The 19,512-nt window shown below is 44.0% G+C and overlaps 1 protein-coding gene across 6 annotated transcripts in view; it reads left to right on the top strand.

Moving 5' to 3' along the window:
* Positions 1–14,222, top strand: part of flvcr2b (FLVCR heme transporter 2b) — a 58,620-nt gene extending 44,398 nt beyond the window's left edge. The window contains exons 8-11 of one of the 6 annotated variants that reach the window (XM_042301071.1): positions 7,972–8,083; positions 10,704–10,759; positions 13,191–13,355; positions 13,931–14,222. In XM_042301071.1, coding sequence (XP_042157005.1) covers positions 7,972–8,083; positions 10,704–10,759; positions 13,191–13,295 — 273 coding nt within the window. In that variant the 3' untranslated portion in view covers positions 13,296–13,355; positions 13,931–14,222. Of the gene's footprint in view, positions 1–7,971; positions 8,084–10,703; positions 10,760–11,088; positions 11,613–13,190; positions 13,356–13,930 lie in introns of those variants that run through there. The other 5 variants (XM_042301072.1, XM_042301070.1, XM_042301073.1 and 2 more) reach the window with 5 other exon arrangements.
* The last annotated feature ends 5,290 nt before the right edge of the window (positions 14,223–19,512 follow it).

Genomic DNA, 19,512 nt, shown 5'->3' with positions numbered 1-19,512 from the left:
GCTAAACAATGAACCATAATACCAACTCATAACGTTACTACCCTGCATGAATCTGCAGGTAGCTAACCAACCAGGTTCAATATTAGTGAGCTAACATTAGGCTATAACTAGTCAAGCAATGTGTCTGAGATACGAGGAATAAGATTATACACAATTTTTAGCTAGCGAGCCAGCCAGCTAACGTTAGCTAGGTAACAGTACACTTTTACTTGAAATGACACCACTTTCTGTCAAAATTAGAAATATGTAATATGTGAAAATGTAGCTAGCCTAGCTAGACTCTTACCTGTATACATCATGGTTGAATGCATCTCCTGTCGGATGCCATGGTTGGCCTTAGTTTGAAGATGTAATCCAGATAAAGGTGTTTTCTCTATTTCCTTAGCTATCATACTCGAATTCCAATGATTTCAAAACTCAGTCCTCCAGAGAGTGGAGAGCATAAACATAATGTTAGCTAACGGGCCAGCCAGCTTTTACACTTTAACTTGACATTAGGTTTATGCAGTTTTAATACATCTTCTTAAAAAAAAAAGCTGCACTAGTCAGGATTACCTAGACATACAGACCAGCTCAAATAGATAGAAGCGTGCTATATGGCAGACAAATCAAAACTCATCTCTCCGCATGTCCAGCCCACTCATCTCAGCCAATCATGGCTAGCGGGAAGGTTGCTGAATTTTTCTCTGGCTAAACCAACTAGGCTCGTAATTTAACAATTTATTCGTATTTACAGATGGTGTACAAGTTTGTTATTAAGGCACATGAAAGTTCACATGTTCCAGAAGGCATTTCTGTGAAGTAGTGACCCGCGACATACGCCTAGTTTCCTGAAACGGGTCACATATTTGGCTGAAAACTAACAAATAGCCAGTTGTTGCCCATGGTGGAATCATATGTAACCAGCTGGCTCCTGAAGCCTATGTCCCCTTGAGCTCCCAAGTTTAGCTAACATTAACTAGCTAGCATCGCAATTTATCATTTCTCTTAGCTAGCTGAGTTGTTTTATGAGAAGAAAAAAGAAAAAGACGCAGGAATGTTCAATTTTGAAAGTGAATGCTGCCACTGGGAGGCGCCTCGCCTCCACTGGACCTGAGAGGTTTCTCACAACTTCGATAGCTTTGTTATTGAGATCAGGACAACATATTAAGGTAAGAAACTGTATACAATTTTTTGGTAATTATAGTATATATTTTTTCCTGATTTTACAAGATGAGTCTGAAATGTACTGATGAGCAGAGTAGCCAGTAAGCCAAAACGAGGCAAGGTAACGTTAGCTAGCAACTTGATTTAGCTCTTTGTCTTTTCTATGTAAATGTTTACCTTGATAACTGTACAAAATAAAATTCTCATTGTCAATTTGAAGAGTATTTATCATTTGTATCAGCTAAGAGCTAAAATGAATTGGCTAGTGTCTGAATTGATTTGTAGCTAGCTACAGTAGCTAGCTAGCCAGCCACAAGACAGGGCTGCTGCAGGATTGCTATTTTACTAGTAAAATGTATGTATGATACCCATATAATTAGCTAGATAAGCCTGCTGGCTATTGATTGGAAAGAATGAATGTAGGCTAAGACTGAAGCCTAACCCTTATTAAGGCGTCCTTTAAAAGACCTTCGCTTGAAAAATGAGAAGCTTTTTGAGACACCGTTGTGGTACTCCAGTGAGTGTGACTCACTGCAGACACAGGCACTAGTAAAGGGACTCCTAGTCTCCACCCAGTAGCTCAGATTGTCACTGGTCATTTAGCCTCCCCTGCATGCTTTTCATTTGTTCCCATTATGACTCTTCCTGTATTAGGCTATAGGCCTAAGGGAATGTATGTACAGAAGTAATTTAAGTTTTAAAAGCCAATTCTTGTTAATGTCTTATGTGAATGTTTACAATGATAACTTTGATAACTGTACAAAAATGTGTTTTTCTTATTGCCTTTTATTGTGATCATATTTAGTCGTTCCGATTTTCGATATAACTTGCACTTACTATGTATCCCCCTCAAAGTTCTTTATTTATTAACACAGGCCTTGTGTATGTCTTTCCTTATATGTAATGTGTTTTGATGCAGATATGTAGATAAAGTGGAACTGACTGTGTTTTAGCAAAAATTAAATCTTATTACGATCTGGGTATCACTTTATTTGACACCCCATGGGGGACAGTCAAAACCATGTCATAATGTCATAAGCACTGACACAACCTGTCATATGGTCATAACGTTGTCATATATTTAAACCTGTTGTGACATATTGTATTTTATGGCTGGTTATGACACCTACATATATTGCCTGTCAAAAACCTAAATGTTTTTCAAATCAGTTTTTTTTTTTTCTGACAAGAAGTTTGGTTTCTTAAATCCTTTGTTATAATGAATTCTTTAGTCATGTTTTTCTTCTTTTTAAATAGCTAAGTAATCATGTATAAAAATGTTTTTTAAAACGCTATGACTTTACATGGACAAGCTGGCTAGTTAGCTGGGTCATCTTGTTATCTATGCTGGTTGTTATAGCTTGTGTATAACTGTAAGGGACACTTCAAGTTTTATGGATGATATTTACAGAGTTGGTTGAACTCCATTCCTGACAGGCTTGATCAGATTCAATAACTGCCTCAGAGGCTGATATGTAAGAGGTGAGGCCTTTTTATAGGCCGTCTGCAAGGAGCCTTTCTATACAAGGCAGCATCCTGGCATCTATTGAATCTGAATCAGTCTGTCAGTAATGGAGCTCATCCCCTGGATCTGATATGAATCTGCCTATAAAGCACGTTGACATCGCATATTTTGCAGATACGATCAGAGGTGCAGGGAAATGCGGATGTTTCCTTATAGTGCCAACAGTGCAGTAATGCCAAACAATACAAAACGATACACACGAATCCCCCAAATAATGATGGCGAGCTTGGTTCTGGTAGTTCCTATTGAGTTTGTATTAACTCAATATTAGACGTATATTATTAAACAAATATTTAATCACGATCTCTCCTGTTGCTCTGAATTCCCGAAACTTATCTCTTTCGTTCTCTCGCTCTGTCGCTTTCTCTCGTTCTCTCGCTTTGTCGCTTTCTCTCGCTCTGTCGCTTTCTCTCGCTCTGTCGCTTTCTCTCGCTCTGTCGCTTTCTCTCGCTCTGTCGCTTTCTCTCGCTCTGTCGCTTTCTCTCGCTTTCTCTCGCTCTGTCGCTTTCTCTCGCTCTGTCGCTTTCTCTCGCTCTGTCGCTTTCTCTCTCTCTGTCTCGCTCTCGGTCTCGTGCCCTCTGTCTCGCTCTCTGTACCTCCTTTCAACTCATATTCGAAAGGCTTTATTGGCATGGATAGTGTTACCACATACATTACCAAAGCTTTACATATAGACATGTATCAAATCCGTGATGACGGATGGATGATAATAGTAAGAAAAATAATACTAAGTGAGTAACAATTTAACCCTACAGTAAGACATGAATGAGGACAATGATGAAATGGACACGGGTAGCTACGGGTGTGGCAGGAAGCTACATATTTTGCACAAAGGTGTTTTTCTCCAAATAGATTTTTTTCCTTATCTGTTTTTAGTTTCAACATTTTTGTTTTTAAACATTTTAGCAAAGAAAATTGCCTGTAAGTCTGCATTGTTCTGTCATTGTAGGCGAAGTACATCTCTGTCAGGACCTCTGAGGGTTAGAGTGAGCACAACCTGTCCTCTCTGGGTTGTTAGATCTGTCTGTGACAGACGGTTTCTATGGCCAGGCTGTGCTCAATGAGTCTGTACATTTTGTCATTGTTTCTGTGTTTTCTATCAGTCACGGTGGTCAGATAGTATGCCACCATGTACTGTCTGTTTAGAGACTAATAGCATTGAAGTTTACCAACATTTTTTTTTTTGTGGTTTCTTTCCAATAGGTGATATTTGAGTGCTGTCCTGTGGCTTTGTTGGATTGGTAGTGGTTAGTGAACTAAGCCTCAGAACCAGATGACTCTTCTCTATGGTCACCTCTTGACATTTGAGGACTTAGTTTCAATTGTAGGAGTGGGGGTCAGTGGTTTGTAGTGATTATACAATTTGGTGGCTCTTTTTTGGATATTAAGGGAATTGTCATTCTACTCTGCATTGTTTGGAGTTTCTCTGTCCTCCGAGGAAGCTCTTGCAGGGTTTCATTTGGGTGTTTGTCCCGTATGTCATTCTTGCTTCGTAAGTGGACCCAACACTTCACTGCCACATAGTGGACCCAACACTCCACTGCCATATAGTGGACCCAACACTCCACTGCCACATAGTGGACCCAACACTCCACTGCCATATAGTGGATCCAACACTCCACTGCCACATAGTGGACCCAACACTCCACTGCCATATAGTGGACCCAACACTCCACTGCCACATAGTGGACCCCACACTTCACTGCCACATAGTGGACCCCACACTTCACTGCCATATAGTGGACCCCACGCTTCACTGCCATATAGTGGACCCCACGCTCCACTGCCACATAGTGGACCCCACGCTCCACTGCCACATAGTGGACCCCACGCTTCACTGCCATATAGTGGACCCAACACTCCACTGCCATATAGTGGACCCCACACTCCACTGCCACATAGTGGACCCACACTCCACTGCCATATAGTGGACCCCACACTCCACTGCCATATAGTGGACCCCACACTCCACTGCCATATAGTGGACCCCACACTCCACTGCCATATAGTGAACCCCACACTCCACTGCCATAGTGAACCCACACTCCACTGCCATATAGTGGACCCCGCTCCACTGCCACATAGTGGACCCCACACTCCACTGCCATATAGTGAACCCACACTCCACTGCCATATAGTGGACCCCACGCTCCACTGCCATCTAGTGGACCCACACTCCACTGCCATATAGTGGACCCCACGCTCCACTGCCATATAGCGGACCCCACGCTCCACTGCCACATAGTGGACCCCACGCTCCACTGCCATATAGCGGACCCCACGCTCCACTGCCATATAGCGGACCCCACGCTCCACTGCCATATAGTGGGCTCCACTGCCATATAGTGGACCCCACGCTCCACTGCCATGTAGTGGACCCCACACTTCACTGCCACATAGTGGACCCCACACTTCACTGCCACATAGTGGACCCCACGCTCCACTGCCATATAGTGGACCCCACGCTCCACTGCCATAGTGGACCCCACGCTCCACTGCCATAGTGGGCTCCACTGCCACATAGTGGACCCCACGCTCCACTGCCATGTAGTGGACCCCACACTTCACTGCCACATAGTGGACCCCACACTTCACTGCCACATAGTGGACCCCACACTTCACTGCCACATAGTGGACCCCACACTTCACTGCCACATAGTGGACCCCACACTTCACTGCCACATAGTGGACCCCACACTTCACTGCCACATAGTGGACCCCACACTTCACTGCCACATAGTGGACCCCACACTTCACTGCCACATAGTTGACCCCACACTTCACTGCCACATAGTGGACCCCACACTTCACTGCCACATAGTGGACCCCACACTTCACTGCCACATAGTGGACCCCACACTTCACTGCCACATAGTGGACCCCACACTTCACTGCCACATAGTGGACCCCACACTTCACTGCCACATAGTGGACCCACACTTCACTGCCACATAGTGGACCCCACACTTCACTGCCACATAGTGGACCCCACACTTCACTGCCACATAGCGGACCCCACACTTCACTGCCACATAGTGGACCCCACACTTCACTGCCACATAGTGGACCCAACACTTCACTGCCACATAGTGGACCCAACACTTCACTGCCACATAGTGGACCCCACACTTCACTGCCACATAGTGGACCCCACACTTCACTGCCACATAGTGGACCCACACTTCACTGCCACATAGTGGACCCCACACTTCACTGCCACATAGTGGACCCACACTTCACTGCCACATAGTGGACCCAACACTGCGCTGCCACATAGTGGACCCACGCTCCACTGCCACATAGCGGACCCCACGCTCCGCTGCCACATAGTGGGGCTCCACTGCCACATAGCGGACCCCACGCTCCACTGCCACATAGAGGACCCCACGCTCCACTGCCATATAGCGGACCCCACGCTCCACTGCCACATAGCGGGCTCCACTGCCACATAGCGGACCCCACGCTCCACTGCCACATAGTGGACCCCACGCTCCACTGCCACATAGCGGACCCCACGCTCCACTGCCACATAGCGGACCCCACGCTCCACTGCCACATAGCGGACCCCACGCTGCCACATAGCGGACCCCACGCTCCACTGCCACATAGCGGACCCCACGCTCCACTGCCACATAGCGGACCCCACGCTCCACTGCCATATAGCGGACCCCACGCTCCACTGCCACATAGCGGACCCCACACTGCCATATAGCGGACCCCACACCCACTGCTTTGTTTTTCAGCGGACCCCACGCTCCACTGCCACATAGCGGACCCCACACTCCACTGCCACATAGCGGACCCCACACTTCACTGCCACATAGTGGACCCCACGCTCCACTGCCATATAGTGCTATTGGTTCTATTATTGATTTAGAATATTATGAGCCAGATCCTAATTTGTGCGTCTAGTTTAATACATTTGGTTTAATGGCATAGAAAGCCCTGCTTGCTTTGTTTTTCAGTTCATTCGCGGCTAGGTGGACGTTCCCTGTGGCGCGGCTAGGTGGACGTTCCCTGTGGCGCGGCTAGGTGGACGTTCCCTGTGGCGCGGCTAGGTGGACGTTCCCTGTGGCGCGGCTAGGTGGACGTTCCCTGTGGCGCGGCTAGGTGGACGTTCCCTGTGGCGCGGCTAGGTGGACGTTCCCTGTGGCGCGGCTAGGTGGACGTTCCCTGTGGCGCGGCTAGGTGGACGTTCCCTGTGGCGCGGCTAGGTGGACGTTCCCTGTGGCGCGGCTAGGTGGACGTTCCCTGTGGCGCGGCTAGGTGGACGTTCCCTGTGGCGCGGCTAGGTGGACGTTCCCTGTGGCGCGGCTAGGTGGACGTTCCCTGTGGCGCCTCAGGTTTTGTCCCGTATCGCGTACGTGTGTTCTATCAGTAGAGCCCAGTATATCCGTTTCCGTGACATCTGGACCTTGTTCTGGAACGTCAGAATGTTTGTCTCGTTGAGGTTTGACTGAACTATTAGCAGATGATCGAATGGTTGTTGTAACCGTCTTTTGTGTGGGACAGCAGCACCAGGTCATCTGACTACAGGAAGCGCGTGTGTCGTTAAGAGTGAGATCGGGCGCTGTTGATTGATCAAGCGTTCTCTTGCCATTTCCTTTATCTAGATATGAAATAGACTTGAGCTGAATTTGTACTCCTCACCCTTGGGAAAATAAATCTTATGTTCATCATGTTGACTGCATTTGTTATTAGTGTACATTGATTTAATTATGTTTTTCCTCCCACGCCACTTTTTAAATGTAATTTCAGTAAAAAGAGTTCATGTCAAATTTAATCTTTTTTAAGCTTTTTTGGAAGTCTACAAAGCATGAGAATTTGTGGTTTATCAATTAGGGTGTGTATAAGATGTAAATATGGTTTGATAATTTGGTATACAATTTGACTTTTGCTCAGGATGTTGTGTTCACTCAGAAAGTGCAGTGATCTGCTGTTCATGATGGTGCTGAATATTTTCCCCCCAGGTTGCTGTTGACACAAATGCCACGATAATTGTTTGGGTAAAATTTGTATTTTTTCAAATGTTATTTTTAATGTAAAATTGGTATTATTCGTCCCTGGTTTCAGATGTCAGGGAAATAGCCTATACCCTATACCCAACACTGTTAAACAGTTTAAGTATGGCAGTGATACATTTGGTGCGCTCCACAGTTTGGGATCTACTGGTGTAGAGGGCCAATTCCCACGACAGGTGTTTGGTATCATTTTCACCATCTGTCAAGGAAAGATAATTGATAATTCACTCTCACTTTCTCTCTCTCTCTCGCTCTTGCTCTCTCTATATATACGCACAGGTGTTTGGTATCATGTTCACTATCTGCCAGGGGAAGATCATAGATAACTACGGGACGCTGGCAGGAAACATCTTCCTCTGCGTCTTCCTCTTCATCGGATCGGTCCTCACAGGTAAAGACCTTTTTCTGATGATGGTGGTGGTCAAAAGTAGTGCACTACATAGGGAATAGGGTGCCATAGGGCTCTGGTCTAAAGTAGTGCACTACATAGGGAATAGGGTGCCATTGGCTACTGTAGTCCAAGTCCACATTCACCCACATGAGAGGAAAGTGAGGCTACTGATTGGCCCTTGAAGGGTTAACTCCAGAGTTGCTGTGTAATTCCTTAAATACATCCATACTGGAGAACATCAGGGCTGAAGTCCAAGTTCACCAACATGACAATAGACCCTAAACTTGGTCCTCTGGACACCAAGGGATGCACATTTGACAAAAAAATGTTTTTAACCTTAAACTACACAGCTGATTTTCAAATGATCAAAGAATTGATGATTAGTTGATTTTATTTGAATCGTATGTGTAGTGCTGGGGCAAAAACCATAACGTGTACCCAGTGGGGGCCCCAGGACCCAGTTTGAGAAACACTGCGCTAGATGATTATGTTAACGATGTGAAGGGTTAAAGGTCAGTCCAGAGGGGCAGTATTTAGGGGAGAACTATAAATCAATTGAAGTAATAAATCAACGAGCCCTAAACTCCTCTTGAAAGTACATACTGGTTGTTTTTGGGCTAAAGTCCCAAGTTCATTTATTGTTAATGATTTATTGTATGACCTAGAAGGGTTAAGAGTCCGCAACAGAAGGTTACTGCATGGGCTGTATTTAAGGTAAACTATATTTCAATAAACTCATGACCACCAATTATTTACAATCCGAGCCATAGTATAGATAATGAACTAGGTCGTGTTGTAATATTAACATAGTTTATAAAGCTCTGTTATGTACATATTCTTTATCCCCTTACACTGTGTATAAGACAGTAGTTTTTTTTTGGAATTGTTAGTTAGATTACTTGTTCGTTATTACTGCATTGTCGGAACTAGAAGCACAAGCATTTCGCTACACTCGCATTAACATCTGCTAACCATGTGTATGTGACAAATAAAATTTAATTTGAATTGATTTGAATTAGTCCTTCCAGGTTTTTTATTGAAGGATTTATGTATCATATGCATCATAGTATGGTGTACATTGTTTTTGTATTGAGTGCCCTCTAGTGGAAGCTGTGCCTTACTGTCTTTGCTATAGGGAATATTCTTTCATGCTATTTGACGAGCAACACAGTGAAACAAATGATGTATTTACCTGATCCACTTATCAAACTCCCCTCCTCGAGAGTGGAGACTGCAGGTTTTCACTCCACAGATTGGTTAGGAACTTTCACCCTCACCTGGTTGTCTAGGTCTTAATTGATTTAGTTAGGAACTCTCACCCTCACCTGGTTGTCTAGGTCTTAATTGATTTAGTTAGGAACTCTCACCCTCACCTGGTTGTCTGGGTCTTAATTGATTTAGTTAGGAACTCCCACCCTCACCTGGTTGTCTAGGTCTTAATTGATGTAGTTAGGAACTCCCACCCTCACCTGGTTGTCTAGGTCTTAATTGATGTAGTTAGGAACTCCCACCCTCACCTGGTTGTCTAGGTCTTAATTGATTTAGTTAGGAACTCCCACCCTCACCTGGTTGTCTAGGTCTTAATTGATGTAGTTAGGAACTCCCACCCTCACCTGGTTGTCTAGGTCTTAATTGATTTAGTTAGGAACTCCCACCCTCACCTGGTTGTCTAGGTCTTAATTGATTTAGTTAGGAACTCCCACCCTCACCTGGTTGTCTAGGTCTTAATTGATGTAGTTAGGAACTCCCACCCTCACCTGGTTGTCTAGGTCTTAATTGATTTAGTTAGGAACTCCCACCCTCACCTGGTTGTCTAGGTCTTAATTGATTTAGTTAGGAACTCCCACCCTCACCTGGTTGTCTAGGTCTTAATTGATGTAGTTAGGAACTCCCACCCTCACCTGGTTGTCTAGGTCTTAATTGATGTAGTTAGGAACTCCCACCCTCACCTGGTTGTCTAGGTCTTAATTGATTTAGTTAGGAACTCCCACCCTCACCTGGTTGTCTAGGTCTTAATTGATGTAGTTAGGAACTCCCACCCTCACCTGGTTGTCTAGGTCTTAATTGATGTAGTTAGGAACTCCCACCCTCACCTGGTTGTCTAGGTCATAATTGATGTAGTTAGGAACTCCCACCCTCACCTGGTTGTCTAGGTCATAATTGATGTAGTTAGGAACTCCCACCCTCACCTGGTTGTCTAGGTCTTAATTGATGTAGTTAGGAACTCCCACCCTCACCTGGTTGTCTAGGTCATAATTGATGTAGTTAGGAACTCTCACCCTCACCTGGTTGTCTGGGTCTTAATTGATTTAGTTAGGAACTCCCACCCTCACCTGGTTGTCTGGGTCTTAATTGATTTAGTTAGGAACTCCCACCCTCACCTGGTTGTCTGGGTCTTAATTGATTTAGTTAGGAACTCCCACCCTCACCTGGTTGTCTGGGTCTTAATTGGACACCACTGACCTGAACTGTAAAAAAACCTGATCATGGAATTGTATAGAGGGATCTGCTGAAAGGTCATGTGTTGCAGGCATCAAAATGGCTGGCACACACCTCACTAGTCTTACGTAAACCCTAAACATGCATGTCCGCTTTTTAAGAAATATTTTTCTCTCTCCAGGCTTCATCAAGTCAGACCTGCAGAGACAGAAGGCCAACCAGTTAGCAAAGGCAACTGTAAGTGTGGGGGGCAGGCTGAGGGGTGTGTTAAATCCGTTTCTGTGTAGCTATGTATGTCTGGTGCAGTCTGCTCCGGAAGTCACCTTATAGTATTTTGCTGTTGCTCCTAGAATTACTTGTCTCATGCTGAGTTGCATGTCTGTCTGTTTAATGTTCTCTCTGTGTGTGTGTGTGTGTGTGTGTGTCTGTCTGTCTGTTTCCTCTGTGTGTCTGTCTAATGTTTCCTCTGTGTCTGTCTGTCTTGTGTTTCCTCTGTGTGTCTGTCTGTTTCCTCTGTCTGTCTGTTAATAACCCCTTACTATCTCTATCGGGCACGTTTTTTCCAGTAAGTCAGAAGTCGTCAAATTTGACCACTTTGATAGATGTTTTGACCTCAATAGGACAACCTGATCAGGTCGCTCTCAGACAACTTAGTAACATCATTTTCCATTTATTGAGAGCAGTAACTCCCCTCAATTCAAAATAACTTCTGAAGTTTTGTCAATGTATGTTTGTTTTGGTAACACTTGACAAAACGTTATAACGCGGTCATAACAGCTGACCTAACTGTCGTGATATGGTCATAACACTGTCATGACATATATTTAAACCTATTGTGACACAGTTCATTCCAAAAGTATTCAGACCCCCTGATTTTTTCCCCCCACATTTTGTTACATTAAATCGTTATTCTAAAATTGATGAAATAGTTATTTTTTTCCATCAATCTACCCATAATGACAAAGCAATAACAAAGTTTGCAGAATTTTCTTTACAAAAATGGAAATATCACATTTACAGCAGCGATGACAGCCTCGAGTTTTCTTGGGTATGACGCTACAAGCTTGGCACACCTGTATTTGGGGAGTTTCTCCCATTTCTTCTCTGCAGATCCTCTCAAGCTCTGTCAGGTTGGATGAGGAGCGTCGCTGCAAAGCTATTTTCAAGTCTGTCCAGAGATGTTGATCGGGTTCAAGTCCGGGCTCTGGCTGGATCACTCAAGGATATTCAGAGACTTGTTTCCAAAGCCACTCCTGCGTTGTCTTGGCTGTGTGCTTGGCATTGTTGTCCTGTTGGAAGGTGAACCTTTGCCCCAGTCTGAGGTCCGGAGAGCTCTGGAGCAGGTTTTCATCAAAGATCTCTCTCTACTTTGCTCTGTTCATTTTTCAATCGATCCTGAGTAGTCTCCATGCATGATGCTGCCACCCATGTTTCACTGTAGGAATGGTGCCTGGTTTCCTCCAGATGTGACGCGTGGCATTCAGACCAAATCTTGGTTTCATCAGACCAGAGAATCTTATTTCTCATGGTCTGATGAGACACAATCTGTATCGGCGCTCTAAGGACAATTCCTTCGACCTCATGGCTTGATTTTTGCTCTGCCATGCACTGTCAACTGTGGGACCTTATATAGACAGGTGTGTGCCTTTCCAAATCATGTCCAATCAATTGAAATGACTTCAAATCTCAGCACAGATTCTGATTACTTATGTAATTTAAGTTATTTCTGTTTTTCGCTTTGTCGTTAATTGGTATTGTGTGTAGATTGATGAGGGGAAAAAAAGAAAGTTATCAATTTTAGAATAAGGCTGTAACAAAATGTAGAAAAAGAAGGGGCCTGAATGCTTTCAGAATGTATATTGCTTTATTTTATGGCTGGCAAGTGTCAAAACCCACAAAACCTTCCATTACACCATAGTCTACTCGTCAACAGCATGGTTATGTTACATAACATTTTCTGAAATTGACCATATTAAATGATCATTATTGAGCACACATTGATGTCAGACATGCATCTATCCCAATGCTCTGTTGCTGATGATTGGGATGAATGCAGGAGCAGGACAAGACATTCTCTTTGTGACTCATGACTGACATAAGGACATGTACGTGATAGGCCAATCTGGCTTATATTTATTTTATTTTACCTTTATTTAACTAGACAAGTCAGTTAAGAACAAATTCTTATTTTCAATGACGGCCTAGGAACAGTGGGTTAACTGCCTGCTCAGGGGCAGAACAACAGATTTGTACCTTGTCAGCTCGGGGATTTGAACTTGCAACCTTCCGGTTACTAGTCCAACGCTCTAACCACTAGGCTACCTGCCGCCCCTCCACTCTAACCACTAGGCTACCCTGCCGCCCCTCCACTCTAACCACTAGGCTGCCCTGCCGCCCCTCCACTCTAACCACTAGGCTGCCCTGCCGCCCCCCTCCACTCTAACCACTAGGCTGCCCTGCCGCCCCTCCACTCTAACTACTAGGCTGCCCTGCCGCCCCATGATTATGATGGTCATGATGTTTGTTATTGTCATTATTGTTTTGTTTTGTTTTCCCCCTGAGATGTAAAACATTTTTTTAGGCTGGGGGGATACAAGGTTGTCTTCCCGACAGCGATGATAACATGATAGTACTTCCATTAACCCCTGATGTGAATTTTAAAAAACAGACTCTGTTCCAGGCGGATGAAGAGCTCTCTGGTCAGCAGCAGGACTACGGGGCCACGGCTCTAATCAACAAGCCAGACTGCCCTTCTGCTTCTCTTCAGGCTTGATCACTAACCCATATACCCTATAACCCCTACACTCTTAGCTCGAACATCAGGCGGGCCAAGGTAGGGGCACAGCCAACCAATAATCACCACACGCTTCCCTGTCATTTCTTCTCTTAGGAGTGAATCCTAACTTTCCGCTTTTCCCATTCGACATCAGTGCATGACCAAGTTTTAAGTTAGGATTCACTCTCCTGAACACCTTTCGCTTTTGACCAGGAACTTCCTGGAAGCTTTGTAGTGCAAAAAAATCATCTTTACATTTTTTGCTCCCATTGGCTAAAAATGGACTTTAGATGATCTAAGTGCTAGGAAGTTTTTTGGGGGAAATTAAAAACGTAACCCTCAACCCTTCATCTCAATCCTGCTGTTCCATTTTCACTTCCCTCTAAAACTCTCCACGCTCCAGATTACATGATTAGACACAGGTTATTTTCACCTACACTATGTTGAATAAGATGTATGGGATAATCTTTTAACCTTGTGTTGTGCCTAGTACCTGTATATGTGTGTATTTATGTAGCGTGTTATGTTTTGTTGCTATGGATACTCAAACAGTTGGTCTACTTGTATTTCAGACTAATACTGTTTTGCATCAGGATTTTTTTTAAATTCTGGTAACTTCTCCAAATTTCCAGATTTCCAGAAATCCTGGTTGTAAGATGCCTAGGAATCAGAAGGGAATAAGCAGAGAATCCTCCAGCTGATATCTCTGGAAAACCTGGGGATTCTGGGAAAGTTATTAGAATTTTGCAACCTTAATCAGAATAGTCTTTAGTTGGACTGTGATTGGTGGATTTGTTTTTGATTGACAGGTCCCGTCAGACCCAGAGGATGGGAACATGTCTGCCCCCGCAGTCCTCGACGAAACCAGGTTTTAGAGACGGACGATCTGCTGGACACACACACACACACACACACACACACACAGTAAATCACCAGTTTATGACCACTTCCATTTAACACTGGCAGCCCATCTTTTTTTCACTAATTGGTCTTTTGACCAATCAGATCAGCTCTGAAAAAGATCTGACATGATTGGTCAAAAGACCAATTAGTGCAGAGAAGAAAAAAAATCAATTGGGCTGCCTGTGGAAACGCAGCCTAAGTCTTCCACGCAGCCTAATTGTACAAATACCATTTCTTTATTATTTATAGAGAAATGTGTGTATATGTTATGTATGTACACACACACACACACACACACACACACAGTGGCTTGGCTTAAAGTATCCAGACCCCTTTGTCCACATGTTGCCTGCGTTTTAAAATGGATTACATTTAGATTTTTGGTCATAAAGTTGAAATGCAGTGCCAGTCAAAAGTTTGGACATTCAAGAGGTTTTTCTTTATTTTTACTATTTTCTACATTGTAGAATAATAGTGAAGACATCAAAACGAAGAAATAACACATATGGAATCATGTAGTAACCAAAAAAGTGTTCAACAAATCTAAATATAGTTGAGATTCTTCAAAGCAGCCACGCTTTGCCTTGATGACTGCTTTGCACACTCTTGGCATTCTCTCAACCAGCTTCATGAGGAATGCTTTTCCAACAGTCTTGAAGGAGTTCCCACATATGCTGAGCACTTGTTTACAGCAATTCCTTCACTCTGCGGACCAACTCCTCCAAACCACCACAATTGGGTTGAGGTTGGGTGATTGTGGAGGCCAGGTCATCTGATGCAGCACTCCATCACTCTCAAATAGCGCTTACACAGGCTGGGGGTGTGTTTTGGATCATTGTCCTGTTGAAAAACAAATGATAGTCCCACAAAGTGCAGACCAGATGGAATGATGTATCGCTGCATTATGCTGTGGCAGCCATGCTGGTTAAGTGTGCCTTTAATTATAAATAAATCACTGACGGTGTCACCAGCAAAGTACCCCCTCACCATCACACCTCCTCCTCCATGCTTCACGGTGGGAAATACACATGCGGAGATCATCCGTTCACCTACTCTGCGTCTCAAAGACACGGCGGTTGGAACCAAAAATCAGACCAAAGGACAGTTTTCCAACGGTCTAATGGCCGTTGCTCGTGTTTCTTGGCCCAAGCAAGTCTCCTCTTCTTATTGGTGTCCTTTAGTTGTGGTTTCTTTGCATGAATCAGGCCTTCATGGTCAAATTGCTGCAGTCTCCTCTGAACAGTTGATGGTGAGATGTTAAACTCTAAAGCATTTATTTGGGCTGCAATTTCTGAGGCTGGTAACTCTAATGAACTCTTATCCTTTGTAGCATAGGTAACTCTGGGTCTCCCTTTCCTGTGGCGGTCCTCATGAGAGCCAGTTTCATCATAGCGCTTGATTGTTTTTGCGACTGCACTTGAAACTGTCAACATTATAAAATAACTCCGTATTGACTTACCTTCAAAGGAATAGACTGTCGTTTTTCTTTACTTATTTGAGCTGTTCTTGCCATAATATGGACTTGGTCTTTTACCAAATAGGGGTATCTTCTGTATACCTCCATTGTCATAATATAACTGATTGGTTCAAATGCATTAAGAAGGAAAGAAATTCCACATATTAACTTTTTAAAATTCACACCTGTTAATTGAAATGCATTCCAGGTGACTACCTCAATAAAGCTGGTTGAGAGTGTGTGCAAAGCAGTCATCAAGGCAAAGGGTGGCTACTTTGAAGAATCTCAGATTTAAAATATATTTTGATTTTAACACTTTGTTTTTTTTGGTTACTACATGATTCCATATGTGTTATTTCTTAGTTTTGATGTTTTCTATTATTCTACAATGTAGACCATAGCCAAAATAAAGAACTCCTTAAATGAGTAGGTGTTTCCAAACTTCTGACTGGTACCTTTGTGTTTTTTAGCGACATAAAGTATATATTTTTCTCTTTTCAAGGTTTGTTGCAATTGAAGTATTACTAAAACTATCCTAAAGACATGCAACACTTTTCAAAATGTTTGAGCTTTTCATTTTTGCTGTTATTCTTTAAAAAAAAGCTCATATCTCCTTGGAGAAATGTTTTTACAAATGCTGATTGCTTGTAAAAAATATAAATTGACATATATATATATATATATGACATAAAATAATTATTTTTCTAAGGTGCATTATTGTTAACTTAATGAATGGTAGAATTGAGTATTTTTTTTAAAACAAATCTTTACTTTTATAGTAACACAAATAACTGATTTATAGTTGTGTATAACAGTTGTTGTTTAGTAAACATGCAGTATTTATTTACCTGTTGAGTAGATGTGACATGTCTGACCCTTTATGTTGTCATAAAGATTGGTTTCCTAAAGTATTTGAGAGCCTTCAATGTTGAATCTGTAAGATACGTCTTTATCATCACACCCTGCCTAGAGTAACATGCCTGCTGCCAGACTGGCCTTTTACAGACAGCATATGTACCTCATAACCACTAGGTGGCGACATTGTAATTCTGTGATCTAATAGTAAAAAGAAATCTCCAGGGACTGATGATGGTGAAATCGCATCACTAACATTCTATATTAGGTAAGGCAAGGAGGGTTGCTAGACATCTTCCTCCGCAGTACCGTGACGGTAGACATGCAGTAGGTTTGGATTCAGGTTAATAACACATCTGATTTTTGTCTTTCTGTGCAGCTGCCTCAGGACTGATTTACACACACACCCCTCCCACACCACTCATCAAATCAAATTTATTTATATAGCCCTTCGTACATCAGCTGATATCTCAAAGTGCTGTACAGAAACCCAGCCTAAAACCCCAAACAGCAAGCAATGCAGGTGTAGAAGCACGGTGGCTAGGAAAAACTCCCTAGAAAGGCCAAAGCCTGGTTCCTCTCTAGGTTATGTGGGGTGGCCAGTCCTCTTCTGGCTGTGCCAGGTGGAGATTATAACAGAACATGGCCAAGATGTTCAAATGTTCATAAATGACCAGCATGGTCCAATAATAAGGCAGACAGTTGAAACTGGAGCAGCAGCACGGCCAGGTGGACTGGGGACAGCAAGGAGTCATGTCAGGTAGTCCTGAGGCATGGTCCTAGGGCTCAGGTCCTCCGAGAGAAAGAAAGAGAGAATTAGAGAGAGCACACTTAGATTCACACAGGACACCGAATAGGACAGAAGTACTCCAGATATAACAAACTGACCCTAGCCTCCCGACACATAAACTACTGCAGCATAAATACTGGAGGCTGAGACAGGAGGGGTCAGGAGACGCTGTGGCCCCATCCGAGGACACCCCCGGACAGGTCCAAACAGGAAGAATATAACCCCACCCACTTTGCCAAAGCACAGCCCCCACACCACTAGAGGGATATCTTCGACCACCAACTTACCATCCTGAGACAAGGCTGAGTGTAGCCCACAAAGATCTCCGCCATGGCACAACCCAAGGGGGGGGGCCAACCCAGACAGGATGATCACATCAGTGACTCAACCCACTCAGGTGACGCACCCCTCCCAGGGACGGTATGAGAGAGCCCCAATAAGCCAGTGACTCAGCCCCTGTAATAGGGTTAGAGGCAGAGAATCCCAGTGGAGAGAGGGGAACCGGCCAGGCAGAGACAGCAAGAGCGGTTCGTTGCTCCAGAGCCTTTCCGTTCACCTTCCCACTCCTGGGCCAGACTACACTCAATCATATGACCCACTGAAGAGATGAGTCTTCAGTAAAGACTTAAAGGTTGAGACCGAGTTTGCGTCTCTGACATGGGTAGGCAGACCGTTCCATAAAAATGGAGCTCTATAGGAGAAAGCCCTGCCTCCAGCTGTTTGCTTAGAAATTCTAGGGACAATTAGGAGGCCTACGTCTTGTGACCGTAGCGTACGTGTAGGTATGTACGGCAGGACCAAATCAGAGAGATAAGTAGGAGCAAGCCCATGTAATGCTTTGTAGGTTAGCAGTAAAACCTTGAAATCAGCCCTTGCTTTGACAGGAAGCCAGTGTAGAGAGGCTAGCACTGGAGTAATATGATCAAATTTTTTGGTTCTAGTCAGGATTCTAGCAGCCGTATTTAGCACTAACTGAAGTTTATTTAGTGCTTTATCCGGGTAGCCGGAAAGTAGAGCATTGCAGTAGTCTAACCTAGAAGTGACAAAAGCATGGATACATTTTTCTGCATCATTTTTGGACAGAAAGTTTCTGATTTTTGCAATGTTACGTAGATGGAAAAAAAGCTGTCCTTGAAATGGTCTTGATATGTTCTTCAAAAGAGCGATCAGGGTCCAGAGTAACGCCGAGGTCCTTCACAGTTTTATTTGAGATGACTGTACAACCATTAAGATTAATTGTCAGATTCAACAGAAGATCTCTTTGTTTCTTGGGACCTAGAACAAGCATCTCTGTTTTGTCCGAGTTTAAAAGTAGAAAGTTTGCAGCCATCCACTTCCTTATGTCTGAAACACATTCTTCCAGGGAGGGCAATTTTGGGGCTTCACCATGTTTCATTGAAATGTACAGCTGTGTGTCATCCGCATAGCAGTGAAAGTTAACATGTTTTCGAATAACATCCCCAAGAGGTAAAATATACAGTGAAAAACAGAAAACAGTTTTCAACCAGCGATTGAGTTGTGAGACTCTGCTGTAGAGCTCATCACTCCCCTCCCCTTAACTGGGAGGGGGCCAGACACAATTACTCGATACGACACATCTTTCTAGCTGATTTACACGCAGAAGCTATGGTGATCGCTTGGTGATCTCTGACTGTTTCATCCTAACATCGTTGGTGCCGACGTGGATAACAATATCTCTATACTCTCTACACTCGCCAGTTTTAGCTTTAGCCAGCACCATCTTCAGATTAGCCTTAACGTCGGTAGCCCTGCCCCCTGGTAAACAGTGTATGATCGCTGGATGATTCGTTTTAAGTCTAATACTGCGGGTAATGGAGTCGCCAATGACTAGAGTTTTCAATTTGTCAGAGCTAATGGTGGGAAGCTTCGGCATCTCAGACCCTGTAACGGGAGGAGTAGAGACTCCGACTCGCTGCTTAATGGGGAAAACCGGTTGAAAGTTTCTGTCGGCTGAATGAGCGATACCGGTTTAGCATTCCTACAGCATTTCCCTCCAGAAGCCATGAGAAAGTTGTCCGGCTGCGGGGACTGTGCCAGGGGATTTATACTACTATCTGTACTTACTGGTGGCACAGACGCTGTTTCATCCTTTCCTACACTGAAATTACCCTTGCCTAACGATTGCGTCTGAAGCTGTGCTTGTAGCACAGCTATCCTCGCCGTAAGGCGATCGTTCTCCTGTATATTAT

Source organism: Oncorhynchus tshawytscha, linkage group LG18 (genome assembly GCF_018296145.1).
Source record: "Oncorhynchus tshawytscha isolate Ot180627B linkage group LG18, Otsh_v2.0, whole genome shotgun sequence".
Classification (NCBI taxonomy): Eukaryota; Metazoa; Chordata; class Actinopteri; order Salmoniformes; family Salmonidae; genus Oncorhynchus; species Oncorhynchus tshawytscha.
The sequence above is the reverse complement of the archived record's forward strand: the minus strand, read 5'-3'. Positions and strand labels throughout refer to the sequence as shown.